At 37.3% G+C, this 19,229-nt stretch overlaps 1 protein-coding gene and 1 non-coding gene across 2 annotated transcripts in view; both read right to left on the bottom strand.

Annotated features, from left to right (window-relative positions):
• Positions 1–10,792, bottom strand: part of LOC134753413 (lachesin-like) — a 31,538-nt gene extending 20,746 nt beyond the window's left edge. Inside the window, exons 1-3 of the mRNA XM_063689305.1 lie at positions 10,659–10,792; positions 7,867–8,078; positions 6,990–7,203 (exon numbers count right to left, since the gene is read on the bottom strand). Of these exons, the coding sequence (XP_063545375.1) occupies positions 6,990–7,203; positions 7,867–8,078; positions 10,659–10,734 (502 nt within the window). The 5' untranslated portion in view covers positions 10,735–10,792. The remainder of the gene's footprint in view (positions 1–6,989; positions 7,204–7,866; positions 8,079–10,658) is intronic.
• A 3,796-nt stretch (positions 10,793–14,588) lies between these two features.
• On the bottom strand, positions 14,589–14,660 carry Trnat-agu (transfer RNA threonine (anticodon AGU)). The gene has a single exon. It is a non-coding gene; the product is annotated as a tRNA-Thr (tRNA).
• Between the last annotated feature and the right edge of the window lie 4,569 nt (positions 14,661–19,229).

Genomic DNA, 19,229 nt, shown 5'->3' with positions numbered 1-19,229 from the left:
AACCCATCGGTAATTCTAGCAGGGGATATATTAGTTAACCGTGTTGTGGCAAAAAGCGGTAACCCCAATTTCTTTGTTTATTGTATAGCCGCAAAGCTACTAGTAAACCGGCGCTCTTATAAAATACAGTTATATGGGTGTTTGTATCAAAGAAGGAAAAAGGTTTCAACGGACGTAAAAGGAAACGATATATGCTCGCCGTACTGTGATAAAAATTATTAACAAAATAGTGAACAAAATGCCTCGGACTTTTGTGCTATAACGACTGCACAATGCACACTATGTTTTTAAAGCTTGCTAAACTAATAGTAAAATTTATGTCATCTACAAATTTGTTGCAATGTTACGTACAGCGAGACTTAAGAGCCAACAGGAGTGGTCATTTCTCCATATAAACGTACTCGACTGTTTCCTCCGTGGTTTTTGAAGCTAGAGGAATGATTTTTTCAACACAGATTAATATTGTCAATATCTGTGTCGGTGTGTTTTGCTTTTTTTGATATTTTTGTTTTTTAAGGCGATAGAGCCCTTCAAACATGGCCAAAAATGGCCTCACTGACTATGCCGCAATGAGAGGCGTGGTATTCAAAACTGATATCAATTAGTCAAAAAATCAAAACAGTCCGACACAGACAATTTCATAATCATTTAGATTTCCAAATTTGGTTACGATTGGTTAAGTTTTGGAGGAGGAAACAGTCGAGTACAAAACCTCGATTTTTGAGATTTTTACGCAGGATTTTTCGCCTAAGCTGCAGTTGTCCTTATCGTACTAATTTTAGGGGCGGGGTCAAGTTTCTAAATACGTACACAGACAGAAAAGTGATGGGCAATAGTCGACATTGAATGTCGATAATCTAGTGATGTGATAAGATCGATAAACCATAACAAAGTCGCGATTTGCCTCTTAGTAGGCGAAGTAAGTAAAGTGAGTATGCACTTTGGCCTCAGGGGATATCGTTTAATACTATTTATTATTCCTTGGTTCATACAAAGCTGAGCTGACGCACTAGCTACGAGATTAAGTCCTGGCTACCCCCCAAAAAGGAAGGGGAAAAGTCGGCTTCTGCGGTCCAGTTCTACCTATCTGTTGATCATGATCTATGAGATCAAATTTGGTATAAATTTTGTGTAAATTAGGGACGAATAATTTATTTTAGAAATAATAGTTTCACATTTTCATACACAAATCTGAATATATGAACGAAACATTAAAATAAAATAAATATTTAAATGTCGCTCCCAAACAACAAACGTGATTTTTTTGCCGTTTTTTGCGTAATGGTACGAAACCCTTCGTGCGCGAGTCCGACTCGCACTTGGCCGTTTTTTGTTAATAGCTTTTGAACATTTTTTATGTGGGAATAAATTAACGCTTCGAATACATTTTTCTAAACATCATTCCGAATCCAATGAGGTATCATACGTATTTTTAGGAATTAGTATCTCTATTAGTGGCAGCCGTACAAGCCCAATTTCAATGAAAAACCGCAAATCGATGTACAGGTTAGCCGTTTGGCACACGCATACTAAGAGGTCAAAACAAAAATTTTGACCCGCAGTTCCTAAAAAAATCCCTTTTTTTTGTAAATTAAAACAAAAAGAATTAAACAAGTTAAAGGGTTAAAGAGGTATTTCCCGTTGGACATATGGATATTACGTATCATTGTATGATTAATATGTACCGTATCTGCAGTACAGTTCCATAAGTCTCGTAAAATCGGCATTGAAGTAGATTGTGTCACTTAGTATTGAAAAAAAAAAAAACTAAATAAAATTATTTTTAAAATTGCTTTTTTGGGGATCGATATGAGGATATCACGTATCATTTGTGGTATATTGTACCAAAAAAATCAGCCATTTCGTAACTGGAGGAGCCCAAACTTGGTATGTTTTGAAAATTCTTTTTGTTTCAATTTAAGAAAAACCGGCCAAGTGCGAGTCGGACTCGCGTTTCAAGGGTTCTGTACATTACAAAATTTAAACAATGTATTTTTTATATGAAACGTGAGTGAAATGTCTTTAAAAAACCCGTAGGGGTCGGATCAAAAACTAAGTAATTAAGTCCGACTCACGCTTGACTGCAATTTCCAATAGGTTTTCCTGTAATCTTTTGGTAAAGATCTATTTTGCGTATTTTTTTTTAAATTTTAGACCCAGTAGTTTCGGAGATAAAGGGGGGGAATGGTCATTTTTTGCCTATTTTCTTGAATAACTTCTAAATTGTTTATCCTAAATTATAAAAAAAATGTATTACAGATTCTCACAATGAGCTCTTTCATTTGATATATAACACGATATAGTTTGAAATACTTTATTTTTAATTTTCTCATTTACCCCCCAAAAGTGGCCTCCATGTTTAAAATTCATTTGTTTACGTTACATGTCCGTCTTTGGGTCACAAACTTACGTATGTATACCAAATTTCACCTTAATTGGTCCAGTAGTTTCGGAGAAAATAGGCTGTGACAGACGGACACACAGACAGACAGACGCACGATCCTATAAGGGTTCCGTTTTTCCTTTTGAGGTACGGAACCCTAAAACTGGCTGAAATGTAATGTGGTATATTTTCAGAATCGCTTCAAAAAGCCCTTTCGTATGATAAATAAGAGAAGAATACGATAGGTTTGAAAAAAAAATTATATAAAAAAAAGGTTTCAGCACTCCCTCCTAAGGGAATTTTTTTTAGGAACTGCGGGTCAAAAAATTTCTAGTATACGTGTACCAAACGGGTAACCTGTACATCGATTTGCGGTTTTTTTATGCGAACAGCTTACACTATATTTTTCACCACCTTGAACGTTTTGTAGACTAGACTATTGTCCCAAATTGGGGTTTCATATTTATTCCGACCAGAATTAGCTCTTCAAACATTTTTATCAAAATCTGACTAATAAATAAAAAACGGACAATTAATAAAACTGTATAATTACATCAAAGTAAGAAATATCACATGTCACATGTTTCTTTGTTATGATATTTTATCTAACCTGAGGCTATTTTTATCTATTCCACGTAGCCGGAGAGCGGCAAATTTGTTTTTAATCACACTTGCTCGAAAAGATCTTATTCTATGCAGGTGCACTGAAGGGAAAAGGCCTTATTGTTCCCGCGGGAGTTATAGATCTCTTTTTTAATTAGGTATGTCACTAATTCATACGAACAAAGTAAGTTATAAGTAAAATACTTTGTTGAAAGTCAAGGTATAAGGGAGTTTTACTTTTAAAATACTCACGACTATAATTTAATATTATTGTTTATATTTAAAAATATTTAATTGGATTAATTTAACAGCCGTTATCTTGTATGTTTTTATACAACAATGTTTTCTTGTATGTCCATGTTATGTTATGTTTTTTTACTCTTCTGTACCTCGAAATGTTAATTAGATTGCAGGTTGCAGAAGGATATTGAATTCAGTTACTTAAAATCAAGGAGTTAACCACAATAACAGGGAACAAGCAAACGCTTAGTGGTGGTAGCGAGCGAACGAGTTATAATCGAAGAATAAAGTAAGAAAAGAACTGGGTGGTGTGTGGCGTGGTATGTTGTATGCATAGCTATAGCGTAGCGGGCCGGCCAGCAGAGGCCAGCGAGGAGCGCAAAATGCGTGCGCGGCTGTGTGCGTGCACCACACACACTGGGATAGTCCCTCGCTACGCGGTACCGCCCCCGTCAGAGCGACGGCGATATTCTACTTGAAATCTCAAAATTGAACCCGGGCTCACCTCCTGTTGGCTCTTAAACAAGCAGGGCTAATACGGATATGATGGTCGCACGCAAGGACTTTATTCACTCACGTGATTTTTGTCACTCGCGCGACATGTTTCGGAGAGCCTAGGTCTCCACTTTTAAGCACTTACAGTGCATGAGTGAGTAGCGGTCACGGCGGTTGGGCGTTACGTACTGACATGTCGTGCGAGTGACTAAAATTACGCGAGTGAAACCGTAAAATAAGCTTCATGCTAGTATGTCTCGTACGATAGTTTAAATTCGATTACTTAGATGTTATTCCATCATAATTTTACAGAGGTTGACTTTTAAAATAACACTTGCTCTGCGTGTGCTATCAAAACCGTCGCATACTTATCTTGGTCTAACTCTATCACCTTGGCTGATGTCACACTCATTTTTGATTTTTTGTGATGGTTATTGATTCTCTACAGAACGAGACGGCAATTTCAACGTAACGTCATTTAAGCACATATTACGCGCTTCAACAAATTGTCTTTAGGGAGGATATCCAGTTTCTAGTTACCTACACCCTACCCATACATTCTGTGAGAAAGTTCTGTCTCTAGAGACTATAATTTTAAAGTTATTTAAAAAAGTTTTATATACCTAATAATAAAGGGACTAAAACCGAATAAAAAAATCCTATTAATTATTCCATGTGGCCAGCCCTCACCTTAATACCTGCCTTTTAAGGAGCAGGGGAAGAGGGCCTAATTTACGCACCATTTTTTGCGGAAATATGACATTCTTGTTCTGAAAAAAAATTCAGGTGGCCAACATTTTTTTCAATTTTCAATGCATTAATAGTCTGAATACACAGAAAAAGGAAGCGGCAGATGTATTTAACAAAGTGCTGCGAGACTATTATCTTGTGTATTTTATGGTTTTGTGAGCACTCATGCACTGTTAATGCTTAAAAATGGAGACCTAGGCTCTCCGAAACATGTCGCGTTGCGAATACACGTTGTTAGCGACGCTCCGATACGACCTAGATGTCCTAGATGATACTAAAGGGGCCCACTAACTATCAGTCCGCTGGACGATATCGGCCTGTCAGTTCTAACAAAAATTTGACAGTTCCGAACAACTGACAGGCCGATACTCGTATCGTCCGCGGACTTCTTGCTGTGTAACTTTTTCTTATTTAACTATTTGTTCACCGTATGTTATTTTATGTCTTTTTTCTTTTTGTCTGTTACCTTCCGTGTGACTCTTCTCACCTGATGGTCTCATCGGAAGATCAGCGCTGGAAGCCACCAGCAACATGCTGAGATGAGGCCATTTCGTGGCACTAATCTTATTCTATGTTTTCTTTTATATTATGTAATGTCTCGTTTGTTTGTGCTATGTGCGAGTCGGACTCGCGCACGAAGGGTACCGTACTATTACGCAAAAAACATCACGTTTGTTGTATGGGAGCCCTACTTAAATGTTTATTTTATTCTGTTTTTAGTATTTATTGTTATAGCGCCAACATAAATACATTATCTGTACAAATTTCAACTTCCTATCTATCACGGTTCATGAGATACAGCCTGGTAACAGACGGACGGGCAGACAGACAGACAGACAGACAGACAGGCAGCGGTCTTAGTAATAGGGTCCCGTTTTTACCCTTTGGTTACGGAACCCTAAAAAAGGAGTTACAACTCAAAGCCGACTTAATCCGTAACCGGCTAGAAGCCCAGAAGCTGCAAATACGTGCAGAAGGTAGTACGACCGACGCGGTTTCTGATCCGGGTGACGTCAAGCCGCAACAATGAAGAATCCTTAAATGGATAGACCAATCGCAGGACAAGACGCTAACCGAGCCCGTCAAGTCCAACAAAAGGTTAGCCAACGAGCCCCCAGCGAACTACGAGACTCCCAGGCGTCCTACGCAGGCTGAGCGTCATATTTGACGTCGAAAAACTAAAAATTAAGATTTATAAAAAAACGTTAAAATGTATTTAAATATGGATAGATGATTTTTTTATTTGCATTAATTATTTTTATATGATTTTGACCCATGTTCTTTCACTGATATGCGTAAAATTATTAATAACAAACGAAACCGTCAACGCCCTCTATACGAGAGTAGGCCAAAACTAGTGGCGTCATCTGATCGAGAACAAATTTTCTTGATTTTCGAGGCACGTTTTTTCCTTAGACTGTATCCATTTATTACGGAGTTATATCTATCTTTGCTTCTACGGAGGTGCAAGTGAGTGGCGAAGTCTTTATAACACATACATACCGAGACGTCGAAGCGTTATAAATTCACGGACTACGAGAATGTCGCAAGACTGCGTATGGCGTTACGCGGGGATGCGAAGACATGGGTGTCGCACGTCCTATCGACAGCTACGAGTCCAGATCAGATATGGTGATTAGAATTTAGAAAAAGCAGTTTGGCCGGAGCGAGGTGCTTCTAGACAAGGCGATCGAAGACTTGTGAAGACTGCCACAGTTGGGGCCGAGTGCGAACGACCTCAACACCTTCGCCATCAAAATTATGAACATAGTGTCAACTATTATGGACAATGACAGACGACACTATGCCGATAACTCCATGCTCATTCGAGAAGTGACGGGCCGGTTATCGCCATATCTACTTTTGACTTTTCTCGTTTTTTTTATTATTGAAAAATTAGGTGCGAAAATCAGATTTCATACAAATTTTGAAATGCTCCTGTTATAATAATTAAAAGTTTGGAAGAAATCGAACGTATGGGCATAGCTGTGGTTGATATACAACAAATTGTTTCAAGATATTTTCAATAATGTTAATATCCAGAGAGGAATATGAGGACTACGTTTGTATGAAAAGGCGTATTCGCGCGAGTCCTCGCCTTTCGTCTTAACGTTACGCGCGCTAACGTTAACCTGCCGAAAAATAAACCGCAATAACCGTGTGATTCACGCAAAATGATAATTAGGCAACAAGATGATTTCGGCATCTTCTTATTCTAGTACAAATGCGTGGAATTTTTTATATAATGACAAAGCTATTAAGTATTGCACAAGAGCATGACTGTTTACGACTATTTTTGTGACTGTGCCTATATTTAAGAGTTGTGCCGTTCTCGAGAACGTGCTCTGTTTACTATGGAAAATATTCTCGAATGAGGACATTCTGGTGAACGACACAAGTCTAACTGTACCTAACAGACAAAAGTGGAATATATTAATTACATGGGCGATGTATCATGTTATCGATACTGGCACATGCCACAGAATAATATTGCGTATTGCGAGTCTAAATCACTCACCGACGACAGACAAGTGCACTCTTCGCACCAACGGCGGATGCGTCGAGATCTGGCACTCGTAGAATCCCTCATCCCGCTCGCTCACGTACTGGATGAGCAAGCGCCAGTCGTTCGGGTGCTCGAAGGCAAGCGAATACCGCGAGTCCGCAGAGTACGTGTGGCGGCCGAAGGAAAGCAGGTGGAGCTCATCGTCGCGACGTTTCACCCATGATATCTGGAAAGGGTTTTACATTTAGGTATCGCCATGTAAAAAATATAAATGCTATGCACTTGCAAAACGTCCACTGGGTATTGACAAAACAGAAATGTATCCAGCTCGCAGAATGCGGTTTCTCCCTCATGGAAAAACTTTTCGCCACCCACTACTACTGTGCAATGACACCCGGCGAGTATTACATAAAACTAGAGCGATTAACAGCAACTTGAATTTTTCAAGTATCCTAAAAGCCAGGTGTTTTGTGTCATGGTGTACCATCGCTTCGTTCTTTGACAGGGTATTTGGTGTTTTTTTTATATCTGAAAACTCCTAATAATTGTGTCAGTAGGGATTTATTCTCTCTACAATTATAATAAAAAAGGATCATCATTCAGGAAGAGAGAATGGATCACCAAGGACTTATTTATACCACCGATCTGCCTAAATTTTTGCTTTATACTCTTTTTCTTATTGTAATTCTATATGAAAGAACATTCCCAGATTGACATAAGGATGAAAAAAAAACCGTATTTAGCTTTAAAAACCTATTATAAGCTATGAAATAGGTTTCACGGAAAGGGAGTGGGGTCTATCCGAATGTGAAAGTGGGTGAATGACATTTTGTATAGGATTACCTCCAACAGTTGATAAAAATAGATAAAAAATCGCAGGTCTACTTACAGTTTTCTCCCCCAAGTCATGCACTCTGCAGTGCAAGTGCACTCGACTCCCGAGCTGCGCCGTCACGTTGTTAGTGGACGCGGCGTCCTCGAAGATGGGGAGAGGCTCCGTGGTAGTAGTTGACACGTCGTCCTCGTGGTCCTCGTACAGCTCCGTGATGACCTCATGCCAGAACGGCCCGTTGACTATCTTCTTTTCGCCCGTGCTGAAGTCTGTTGACCATTCGATTTGTAATAAGTTGGTGTTGAAACGAACAATTAGGATAGTCGACCCCGCCCCCGCCTAAAGTAGAATGGAGACAGGAAGAAGGAGAAGTTACGAACATATTTAAAGGTACATTTATGTTACATTTTTGTCGAAGCTGAAAAGTAAGTAGTTAATACTACCTAAGTGTAACTCGTATTATCTCAGCTAAATCAAATAGCAACAGTTTTTAGGGTTCCGTACCCAAAGGGTAAAAACGGGACCCTATTACTAAGACTCCGCTGTCCGTCTGTCCGTCTGTCCGTCTGACCGTCTGTCCGTCTGTCCGTCTGTCCGTCTGCCCGTCTGTCCATCTGTCCATCTGTCTGTCTGTCACCAGGCTGTATCTCATGAACCGTGATAACTAGACAGTTGAAATTTTCACAGATGATGTATTTCTGTTGCCGCTATAACAACAAATACTAAAAACAGAATAATATTAATATTTAAATGGCGCTCCCATACAACAAACGTGATTTTTTGCTGTTTTTTTCCGTAATGGTACGGAACCCTTCGTGCGCGAGTCAGACTCGCACTTGGCCGGTTTTTTTTAAATAATACTGTAAAAAGTACTGATACGTCGAAAATAAATCTTTAAAGAAACATCTTAAAGGCCGGCAACAGTTGTAACCCCTCTGGCGATTACCATCAGGCGGTTCATCTGCTCGTTTGCCTCCAATATCATATAATGTGTTTCGCATTTAGTATATTCTTATTTGTTTAATAAGCAGGCAGACAGTTATAACACAACGCTGAGTTTTGCGTAATATTCCCTATTGGAAAGGGCTTTATTGACCTAACCTGAATGATATTTTAGTGGGTTGACGATATATGATATTACGACTTTTGACACAAAACAGGGAAATTTGCGTTTAAAATTATATTGCAAAACTAATAGGTATATAAGAGTTCCCCAATATTCGTTCTTTTATTTACACAATCCCAAATCAATTCTAATTTGAATAGTTTCGTTTAGTTTTAATTAAATCAGAATATAATTTCCATTCAATGATACTTAAGTAAAGCAGCAATTTTGGATTCTTATTCTATTGTACAAGTTTAGAATAAAAAGGATTGATATAAGCAGCAATTTGAAGTGTTACTTAGTATTCTAAAGCCCCTATTATATTAGTATCCCAAGTCGAAATATCGTCTGCCCATCGATCAATTATCATGGAACCGATAATTGACAGATGGGCAGACGACATTGCTACTTAAGATTTAAATAACATACTTATTTTATTTTATAAATCAAAAAACTTATATTAAGAACATCGTAGCTTCTCTACTGGAAGATTATACATACATTTAAAGTATTCTTCTCTCAGAGTTAATGCCACAAAATTTTTAAAGTATACTTCAACGGATATAATTTTTACAGTGCAAATCGAAAGTGTCAGTAATCCTCGAAATTTATATCGTTCGGTGTAGGATTTAATTAATCGGAGCCAATTTATTCCAGACTACATTTGGCTTCACGCCATCATTCTCCGTAAAGTTAAATTTACAGGATGCACGGTTTGAAAACTAACGGTTTCCTTTTAAACTTCACTGTTACTTTAAAATTGATAAACTTAAAGTAGTAATACGTGAAAGTTTATCCTGGATTAAAGTACTAAATATCCAAGGGATACAAAAGAAAAGCGTAGATTAAAGAGATTTTATGTGCCTATTTATTTATGTACCTACTATTTGTACTTTGGATAACCCGTTGGGTATTAAGGTATTAATTTGCGTCTAATATACAAAGAAGGTCTCACATAATTAGTGATGTAATTTATTCATACAAGACAAAAATAAAATAGAAGTAGAAACAAGCCCATCCAATAGTTTGTGATCAGCAAGGCTTCGTCAAGTAGGCATAAAAGCAAACCAGGTACAGTCTTCGTCACCCAACAAATGATGTAATCCGCAAAAGGCTTTGTCAATCTTAACCACTAAATTAAACTAGGCTAAGGTGCCACCTGAACCGTAGCCGGCCCAAACGTCCCCATAACACTGGCATCGTTGCCCCGTTGCGCCAAGGAGATCTGTTGGACCAGGTACGATCCGGAGCGACGATCGCAAGTCGCAACCCATAATCTCTTAGTCGCCGGCCCAATTCTCACACAAACTTAACACAGTTTTGATACATATTGGTATGACCGAGGTTAATTATAATTAACGATAGGTATACTACCTAATACACGGTGACTAGGTATCCTGCTAGTTAGATACACAAATTAGAGTAAGGGTCAGTTGCACCAACCAATATCGATATGATAATAAATGCAACTCAGCATATACATATTATGAAATTTCCCCTACAATATCATTTTAGCGGGCGTAATTTACGGTGACAAACGTATTGGAGCACAGCCGTAGCAGTTATTTATGCCGAAACAGTAATGCAGCTGCAGTTGCCCTCTGAATGTCACCTTTTGACACCCATGTCTGACTTTTCTATTACTTTAACACAGTAGGTCTCATATAAACATATGATCCTCCTAAATAGTTATACTACTATATGATAGTTTACTACTATAAAAAGTAGTCAATGTGCGTATTACCTGGTATCTGCGGCGCGATGACACAGAGCGTCCTCGTAAGCAACGAGCTGAAGACCAGGAGCCCAGCCGGCGTCATGGTGTCAGCCCCAACACTGAGGGGCCATAGACTTCATCTGTCCAGCCGGTTGTGATCCTGGAAGGAAGACAAACCGGTTACAACGAAACTAATTTTTCATTTCTCATGCTCTGAAAGAGGGTCATTGTTATTCTAAAAGGTGTGCATAAAATGATACGTTTCTGCACTAGAGCATTTTAAGTTCCAAGTACGATTTTATTTTTTTACGATAAGCAATTGAAATTTGGGTTTAAATGGATTGATTATACAATTTCCATTGTGAAATTGAATTTCTGTAATAAATAATTATTTAATTTAATTTAATTTAACTCCCTATTCCATAAATACCTAACGATACTTTTGCCTAAATTTGTTAATTGAAAGTACCCTCAAGAAATACTATAAAAATTTATACTTTGTCATGTTTTTAAAAAAATACATGCATTTTACTTTCCTCGTATTTGAAATGAATCTTTAACTCGGGTGAAAGGCATCATTTCAGCCTCGAACTATTGGCGCTCCTGTATACTAGTCCGGCTGTTATTTACCTCTCTCTTTATGTAAATAGATTTTTCTTTAGACAGTACATTTATTTATTTTCACATAAATTATTTATAACTAACTAATATGGCTCAACGACCCAGAGAGGGTCTTGGCCTCCAAAACGAGAGCACTCCACTTTTCCCGATCCTGCGCCATTTCCTGCCAATTATCGGCTAAATTATCTTGTAAATTATCGGTTAAATTATTTATGTCACGCTTAATTTTAGTAATAACCCACTTATTAATAAACGCTCTACAAGCCTCAATTAGCTAAATCGTTACCTAAATCGGTAGTCTTAATCTGTGATTTTGACTTACCTATATATTTGTAAGGAAGGGATAAATTAACTAAATTGAGGATTGTTAGCGCGCTTATGAATAAGGAGGTAAGTGAAAAAGTAAATAGTTTTGATTCTGCTTCATAACGTTTAATATAAACAGAAAATTAAAAACAAGTTTAAAGCTAGGTAACAATAGGCGGTCTTATCGCTACAAGGCGATCTCTTCCCGACAATCTTTAGGTAGCAAGATGTGACGTTTAGCGTTTAAATAATAAGAAGAGTTGTACCTACCGAAATTGCGAATTATACTCCGTCGTGTCAATCACGAGGGAGTATAATTCGCAATTTCGGTAGGTACAAATTTCATCTATTAAAAACATGGTACAAAAAAAGTATTAAAGCATTATTATATTTTCCTACCCAACCTGTTGATCCGTTGCAGGTGTCAATGCTATCTAAGACACAGTCATGTTGTATGAAAAATAGTTGAAGCTTTACTACGTGTTTACTACAGATACCTTTATTGCCGCAAGAATTTATGGACAACACAACCCAGGTGCTAACCTTAAAAGCAATACCACGATACGTGCTATCCAACCAATATCCGATACCTTAAACTGTGACCTAAATATGTAGGACGCCTTGAAATTGCGTCCAGGGATCTCTAAAATATTATACTTAGCAACCTGCGATGTTGTGGAGCTCTGCCCACGGCAAACATAAATCCACATTAGTGTAATGCGGACTGAGCTTAGTAAGGTGACTAGAGTGCTACTACCATGGCAATTTTTAGGGAAATAATAGTGTTAGGAGCAATTTTAGAGATTAAAGAGCATAAGAGCTTTATTCCGAAATGCATAGACGAAATAAACATTAAGGCCGTTCCATCGGTTTGCCGCTGTCTTTGTCACATTTCGCAAGAAAGAACGGGAAAGAACATACGCGCCAAGTGTCGATTTTGATCGAATTTTGTCGGTTTTTATTTATTTTAAAAACGTTACCTTACAATTTCGAAATTCTAAAGCTATGAAATTACTATTTATGTTAAGATTGTTTTTTCTTCTTTTTTTGTTTATAAGTATTACATAATTAATTACCGAGTAAAGTAGGATTAAAAGTCCGAGTTAGAGGTTACTTTGGGAATTAATTGTATCGAGCGAAGTGTCATAATTCGTGTATCGGAAGCTATGTTGTTAAAGATAATATAGTCAAGAACTAAATATATTTTTTCCACGTCTACGAATATCAACGCCTCTTAGAAAAACATGATCATATAAGGAGATTTTTCGCCTTCTGGCTCAGGGAACCGCCTTAACTGGAAATACTAAAATATTAAGATATATTTTTTTACCTATATCGTCCATACCGTATATATACATATTTACCTATTCCTACTTAAAAACATCGTACTCATGGCATGAAACAACTAACAATTATAATTATAGTACTTGATCGCGTAAAGGTTACATTCTAATTGTGACTGTAGGCAGCATTGAAGAAATATCGCCCATTTCCCGCCGTTGCAGCGCTGCACCAGTAACGCATCGGCAGGTTGAAAATGTCAATTATTAAAATGACACCTTTTGTACCCCGTGTATATGCCCGGCAGCTTTTGAAGTCAACAGAACATTACCATGTTATGGTACACAATAAACCGTCGATTTTCAATCAATCATTTCCGCCGCATTAACGAAACATTTCAGCGTGGCATCCCCGTGTTCACGAACGTTCCATTCCAACATGTAATAATTGACCACTAATGCGCGGAGCCACACCGTGAGCGACAATGGCCCGGATGACTGTTGAGTATTTATGGCGCGATGCACCGAGGTTTGTTCAGGAATTAATGAGTTGCGACACGCGCGTATTCGATTTTACGTACAGATACGTGAACGTCCAGCTTGAATGTGTTCATGAATTACGTTGCAATGTAAATATGGAAGACGGGGATTTATATGGATATTATGGCTGCTGCTTTTGTGTATCGTCGATGTTTTTTGTATTTGTTATCGGTTTGATGTTCTACAAGGGCATTGAACTGTATGATGAACACTGATATTCGTTCCTGAGCTACAGTTTTTCTATATACTTATTATAATATACATATCGTCATAAAATGGAACTGTAATGAACGTTTATAGAATTCTAGCTTATGAATTCACAATGCTGGGTGAACTACTACTAAAAAAAATAGATAACATCTTGCTATATAGTATAATATAAATACGTTATATTTCTCGCGTCGAACGATGGTCATATTTATATAAAGTAGGTGTCATATAAAATGTGTGTAGACATTTTTTTGGAAGTGTAGTACCAACACTAATTTATTTAGAAATGTGACATTTTAGGTAACAAAAATACAGTAAAAACGTATTTCATCAATTATTTTTAAATTAAACCCACCCAAAAGAGACTTGAAGGAACTGCCATAGGGAATAGGGACCATTATTCGACGACGTGTACCTAGTTAGGTATTCGACCGTGTCACGTCACAAAATTGGACAAATTATGCCAGGCGCAAGTTAATAACACCAACACTATATTCGATATATTTATGTTATATAAAACTCATATTAAGGTCCAATTATAAACAAAGATGTCAAATAGTAAATCAATAAATAAACTTTTAAGGGGCTTTTTTGTTTTTCCCCCCACAAATTGCGCGTCTACGTGACCCGTTGAAACAGATAAAAGTATTCCCCTGACGTGGCTAAAAGGAAACATTTTCTTCCGTGTCCATTTCAGCAGTAAAAAGATAGCGTAAGTTCACAAACAAGTAAATTTAATCGGAACTTCTACATACTATCAACAGTAACTTGAAGGTAAACTAATCTCAAACTTTGTACTTTGCAATACGTCGTGTTCTTAGCTCGTGCTTTTTGTGGAACGGTTTTGAAAGCGCGTGCATCTTCATTCAGTTGTGTTTTAATTACCTTTACTCACTTAAATCTTTTCGAATTGTAATGAAATGAATTGTCTTTAACAGAAACGCCTGCAAACGATTTAGAAAGAAAAGCTTAGAAATAAATTAAAAGTGATAAAATACACTGTCTCGGGCGAGGCTCGAACTCGCGACTCTGATTCACTAGCCCATCGCTCTACCAACTGAGCTACCGAGACTTCACTCGTTTATGGCAGCGTTTACAGACGTCTCCGCTTAATACATAATATTCATTTAGTATGGGGTGGCCGGATGATTTGTGGGCTAAAATAACAACCAATTGGGTCCCACATCAAACCCGAGGTCGCGGCAAACCTCGACGGCGTTGGCGAGATGACCTTGACGCCTTTGACAGAAACTGGGGGGAGACGGGTCAAGACCGGGATACGTGGAAAGGGGGGAGGGAGGCCTTTGCCCAGCAGTGGGACACTCGAGGCTTATATAAATAAAAATAAAAAATGGGGTGGCGCAACGTTACTGTTAAATTTCCGATATGACTTGGAGCTCCGGTAACCGTTAAGGAGTGCAATACTCTTACGGTAGATGTCGCTGGGCTCCTCCCTAATATGCGTATATGGTGGAAATATTCGCTGTCCTCGAGTGAAGTCTCGGTTCTGTTGCAAGAGCGATGTGTGATCCGCAGAGTTGCGAGTTTGACCCTCGCCCGAGACAGTGAATTTTGCCACTTTTAATTTATTTCAACAAATGTGTTATTTTGCTTTCACAAGAAAAAGAAACAAAGGTAAAGTATTACTTAAGAAGTACCCTGGCACTGATGCATTGAGACGTATGTAGTAGGTATGACATTCGCATAGCTTTCGGGATCACACCACGGCCGATTACCAAGCTGTGTCGACTTCCTAACAAGTAACCGAAACTAAAGTGACAGTGTTACAGTGAAGTGTAGGAATAGTAACAGTAACAGTGCTTAGTGACAGGAATGTGAACTTTAAAGTGCAGTTTTTAAGTGCGGATTTACAACAGCCAGGTGCGAACATTATTATTCCTATGAATTGTAATTATTTTATTTGTGAATGATTCTAAATACTATATTTTTTGATTGTGTAATTTGAGGGTTTGTTTTCGATTCTTTGCACGAAAAGATTGCACTTTGAACTAGTTTATATTATCAGAGACTAGTAAATATTGAAGACCAATAAATTATGGAGATCGAGACACGCAGGGAACGCGATGTTGTCCATACAACATTTTTACAAGAAAAAAAAAAAATGCGTGTTAGCTTTGTCTGTGTAAAACAGTTACATATCTCATAAAAATAACTGAAATGTTAAAATAACATTTTGCGCTGTCTGACTACAACGATGGCGTAGTAAAAGGGATTGTCAGTCTTTTGAATTTATAGTAAAATAAAATAAAAACCTTATTATTTCCATCTGTTTGAAATTCAGAACACCGAGCGTTGGCATTCGCTTGACAAACGAGGTGGTTTCGACGCTCAACAATACAACCATATTATAGGTAACTAATCTACGCTCGTTAAAATTGTGCTAAAAGTCATCTCTTATAATACGCTTCATTTTCTGAATCACCAAACGGTACTTTGGGTCGATGTAAGTAAAACAACATAATTATAGAAGATAAAACAATTTCATTCTAACTGCATATGATTTCAACGTAGTTTTGAAATTATTGTATCATTAAAAATTATTAGACCTATGAAATTCAAATAAATCAACTATCCCGGTCAATATAAGTCTAGTAAAACTAACCGTGAATCATTCAAAAATCTAAATCGACTATCGTTTTACATATCACATTATTGTAGTAATAAGCTTAGTAGCTTGATATTGTTGTAATAGTCTGACGTCGTTGGCAGCACTTTGCTGTATTGGTTACTGTAATTTTGTAAAGATATGCCGAATATTTAAAATGACGATGATAGATTATCAGACGACAAGTAGGCTTGGGCCGTGTCATCGCCACTTATAAAAAGTAGCTACAGGATAGCCACGGTTTTACATGTAGTCTGGGTTTAGTCAATATTCTCGAGTTGAAAAGGACCTTTGACCCTCAATTACACTACACCCGGGACTCACTTTCATCGACGCGTTCGTACTCAAGGTGATTTAAGTCTTCATTAGTCCGAGAAAACAAAATCACCGTCTTGATACGTAATTTCATCTTAATTCCAGGCAAATTGGAATTTCTCCTGATAATTAATTTATCTTGTTAATCTTCTTTCTATTTTTTCGTGTTGATTCTTTTCATGAAAGTAGTTATTAAGACGGCGTTACCTGTCTTATGCACTTGACTTTCATTAGCTTAGGTAATAATTAATTAGACAATTATTTATAATAGTGGAGGGTTGAAGAATAGCAACTTTCGTAGGACTGCAAAGGTTTATACCGACAAGTGGTATCGTTAGAATTAGCATGGACTACTTATTATCAAAATGCATGTTGTCGCTTCCTAAAGTGGTGGGATGAGTTTTTATGACGTCATAAAGTCGGCAGAACAAAGTTTTTAACTTTTTTTTTTACATACCACCACACTACCATGCGGGGTACCAAATGAAAGGGTTTTGTGAGTATATTACAAATATATAACATAGTCTAACATTTTCACTACTTGGTCTAACAAATTTTTAGAAAACGTTCATAATTTTCACAATCTAGATTTGAGTTTGAACTGCTCTAAATTGAAAATGGCTGAATGGATGAGTCCAAATTGTATGCAAAATGACTGTGAATATCCTCTGTATTATGTCTAGAAATAATTAACGAGATATATACAAAAATAAGAAAAATACATAACAACAATATAATTTTCTGTTACAGTATAGACTACAAAAATACTATTTAATTTATTGAAAACATACCATGTGGGGTATGAAAAGAAAGGGCATTATCAGTAGATCGCAAATATAACACACTAGGTATAACATTTTCAATACTTGATCAAACAAACCTATAAACCTTTTCGATCCTGCGAAAATCGTATTTCTTTCTACGAATTCTTGGGATGAATAACACAAATATCCGAGGTTATACAGATATTCAAAAATAATATATGTATCTCGATTGTGCATAATTATTTTCTATCGTATTTTCTCGGAAACGTTCGTATTTGTCATGCTACTTCAGTCAACCTCAGTACTTTTTGTACCGAGACTGACTGAAATAGCAGACACGTTTGTACGTTTCCGCGAAAAAACGATGGAAAATTACTGTGGCTACCACCAGTTTGGCACTAACATAAACACTAGCGTGAACGTGACTTACTTTCTATACATCTCGCTCGTACTGACATATTAGTGCGAGCGAGATAGAAAGTAAATTACGTAGACGTTGGCGTATATGTAAGTGGTGACAATATCAGTGACCCATGGTACGGGTACATGACTGTTTATTTAAAACATTTAATTCCTACGGGATGCGATTCAGTATTCGTAGATTCCATTTGCATCTTTCAAAAAAATCATGCATTAACCTAATTGTAACATTTGTAACATGTAAATCAGTTAAAGAAAGCGTCGGCAAAAATAAACAATACTTAAACTCAATATAGCTCAAGGCAAATATTTCACAGTCCGCATTGGACACTTTCCAAACATTAGGGGCTTCGTACGAATACTGAATGCTAATGCCCGGGTTTTCATTAATTTTATTGCATTTGTGAGATTAGATCGGGCGACATTTTGCGTTAAAATTGGTGAAGGTTATTATTTATGGTTTTTTGATCTGAGGATTTGCGGACGGATTCTGTATCTTCTTATTTTGTTTGGAGACGTGAACTTCGGTGGGATCCTAAGTGGATTACAAAAACGGGACAGCATTAAGAAGGGTCGGTAGGCTCACAGCATTATTTCTTTAATGTGTTCGGTGATAGGCCTAAATCTAGCACAATGTCGTTTTGTGCTTATTATACTTAACCGAACTACGAACTTTAGGATAGTTAGAGAGTAAAAGAAAACCTTCAAGAAAAGAGCGTATTCCCATCTTAAAGGCCGGCAACGCACTTACAACCCCTCTGGTGTTGCGGGTGTCCATGGGCGGCGGTAATCGCTTACCATTAGGTGATCCGTCTGCTCGTTTGCCTCCTATTTCATAAAAAAAAAAGAGTAACAGAAGATAGTCTAACGAGTCCCTTGTTTAAATTTTTGCTCCTGTTTAAGCCTCCATCCGATATATCTATCCATATTCTACTTTAAGTCGGGTTATGTTAAAATAAAGTGTAAAAGATCATTATACCGCCTATATTAAACCAAGCATTAAAAAAACTACTTTTAAATAAACTTGTCCGCTTTAAAGTAGTGAAATTAACCATCTCCTGTATTTACAGAATGAATTTCATCATTTTGCGTAATTAGTTCTGTAAAAAATAAAATTGTTAATTATTATTCCTTGGTTATAGAAGTCAATTACAAATTACATTGTGAAATGAAAATTATATCTAAATGAAGGGTACACGGAAAGAACATGTCTAGTCACTTTTTTCGGAAAATGAGATTTTCATCTCAAAATATAGAGCTCTTAATGAACTATTAGTTATATCTGTTTTTACCACTGTATAATATATGTAACACAACTTTTTTTTAGTTAAAAAAGACCTGGTCACGGAATTACCATACATTTTGACATGGTTCCAAATTTTAAAACCGCGATTACTCAAAATGTTACTTAACTGACTAGACATGTTCTTTCCGTGTACCCTTCAAATGACGTCAGTCGCCCGTGCGTCTCGCTCACGCCAATACATGTACGGACAAGTACGTGTGAAATGCACGC

The sequence above is a fragment of the Cydia strobilella genome, chromosome 2 (assembly GCF_947568885.1).
Source record: "Cydia strobilella chromosome 2, ilCydStro3.1, whole genome shotgun sequence".
NCBI classification, from domain to species: domain Eukaryota; kingdom Metazoa; phylum Arthropoda; class Insecta; order Lepidoptera; family Tortricidae; genus Cydia; species Cydia strobilella.
The sequence above is the reverse complement of the archived record's forward strand: the minus strand, read 5'-3'. Positions and strand labels throughout refer to the sequence as shown.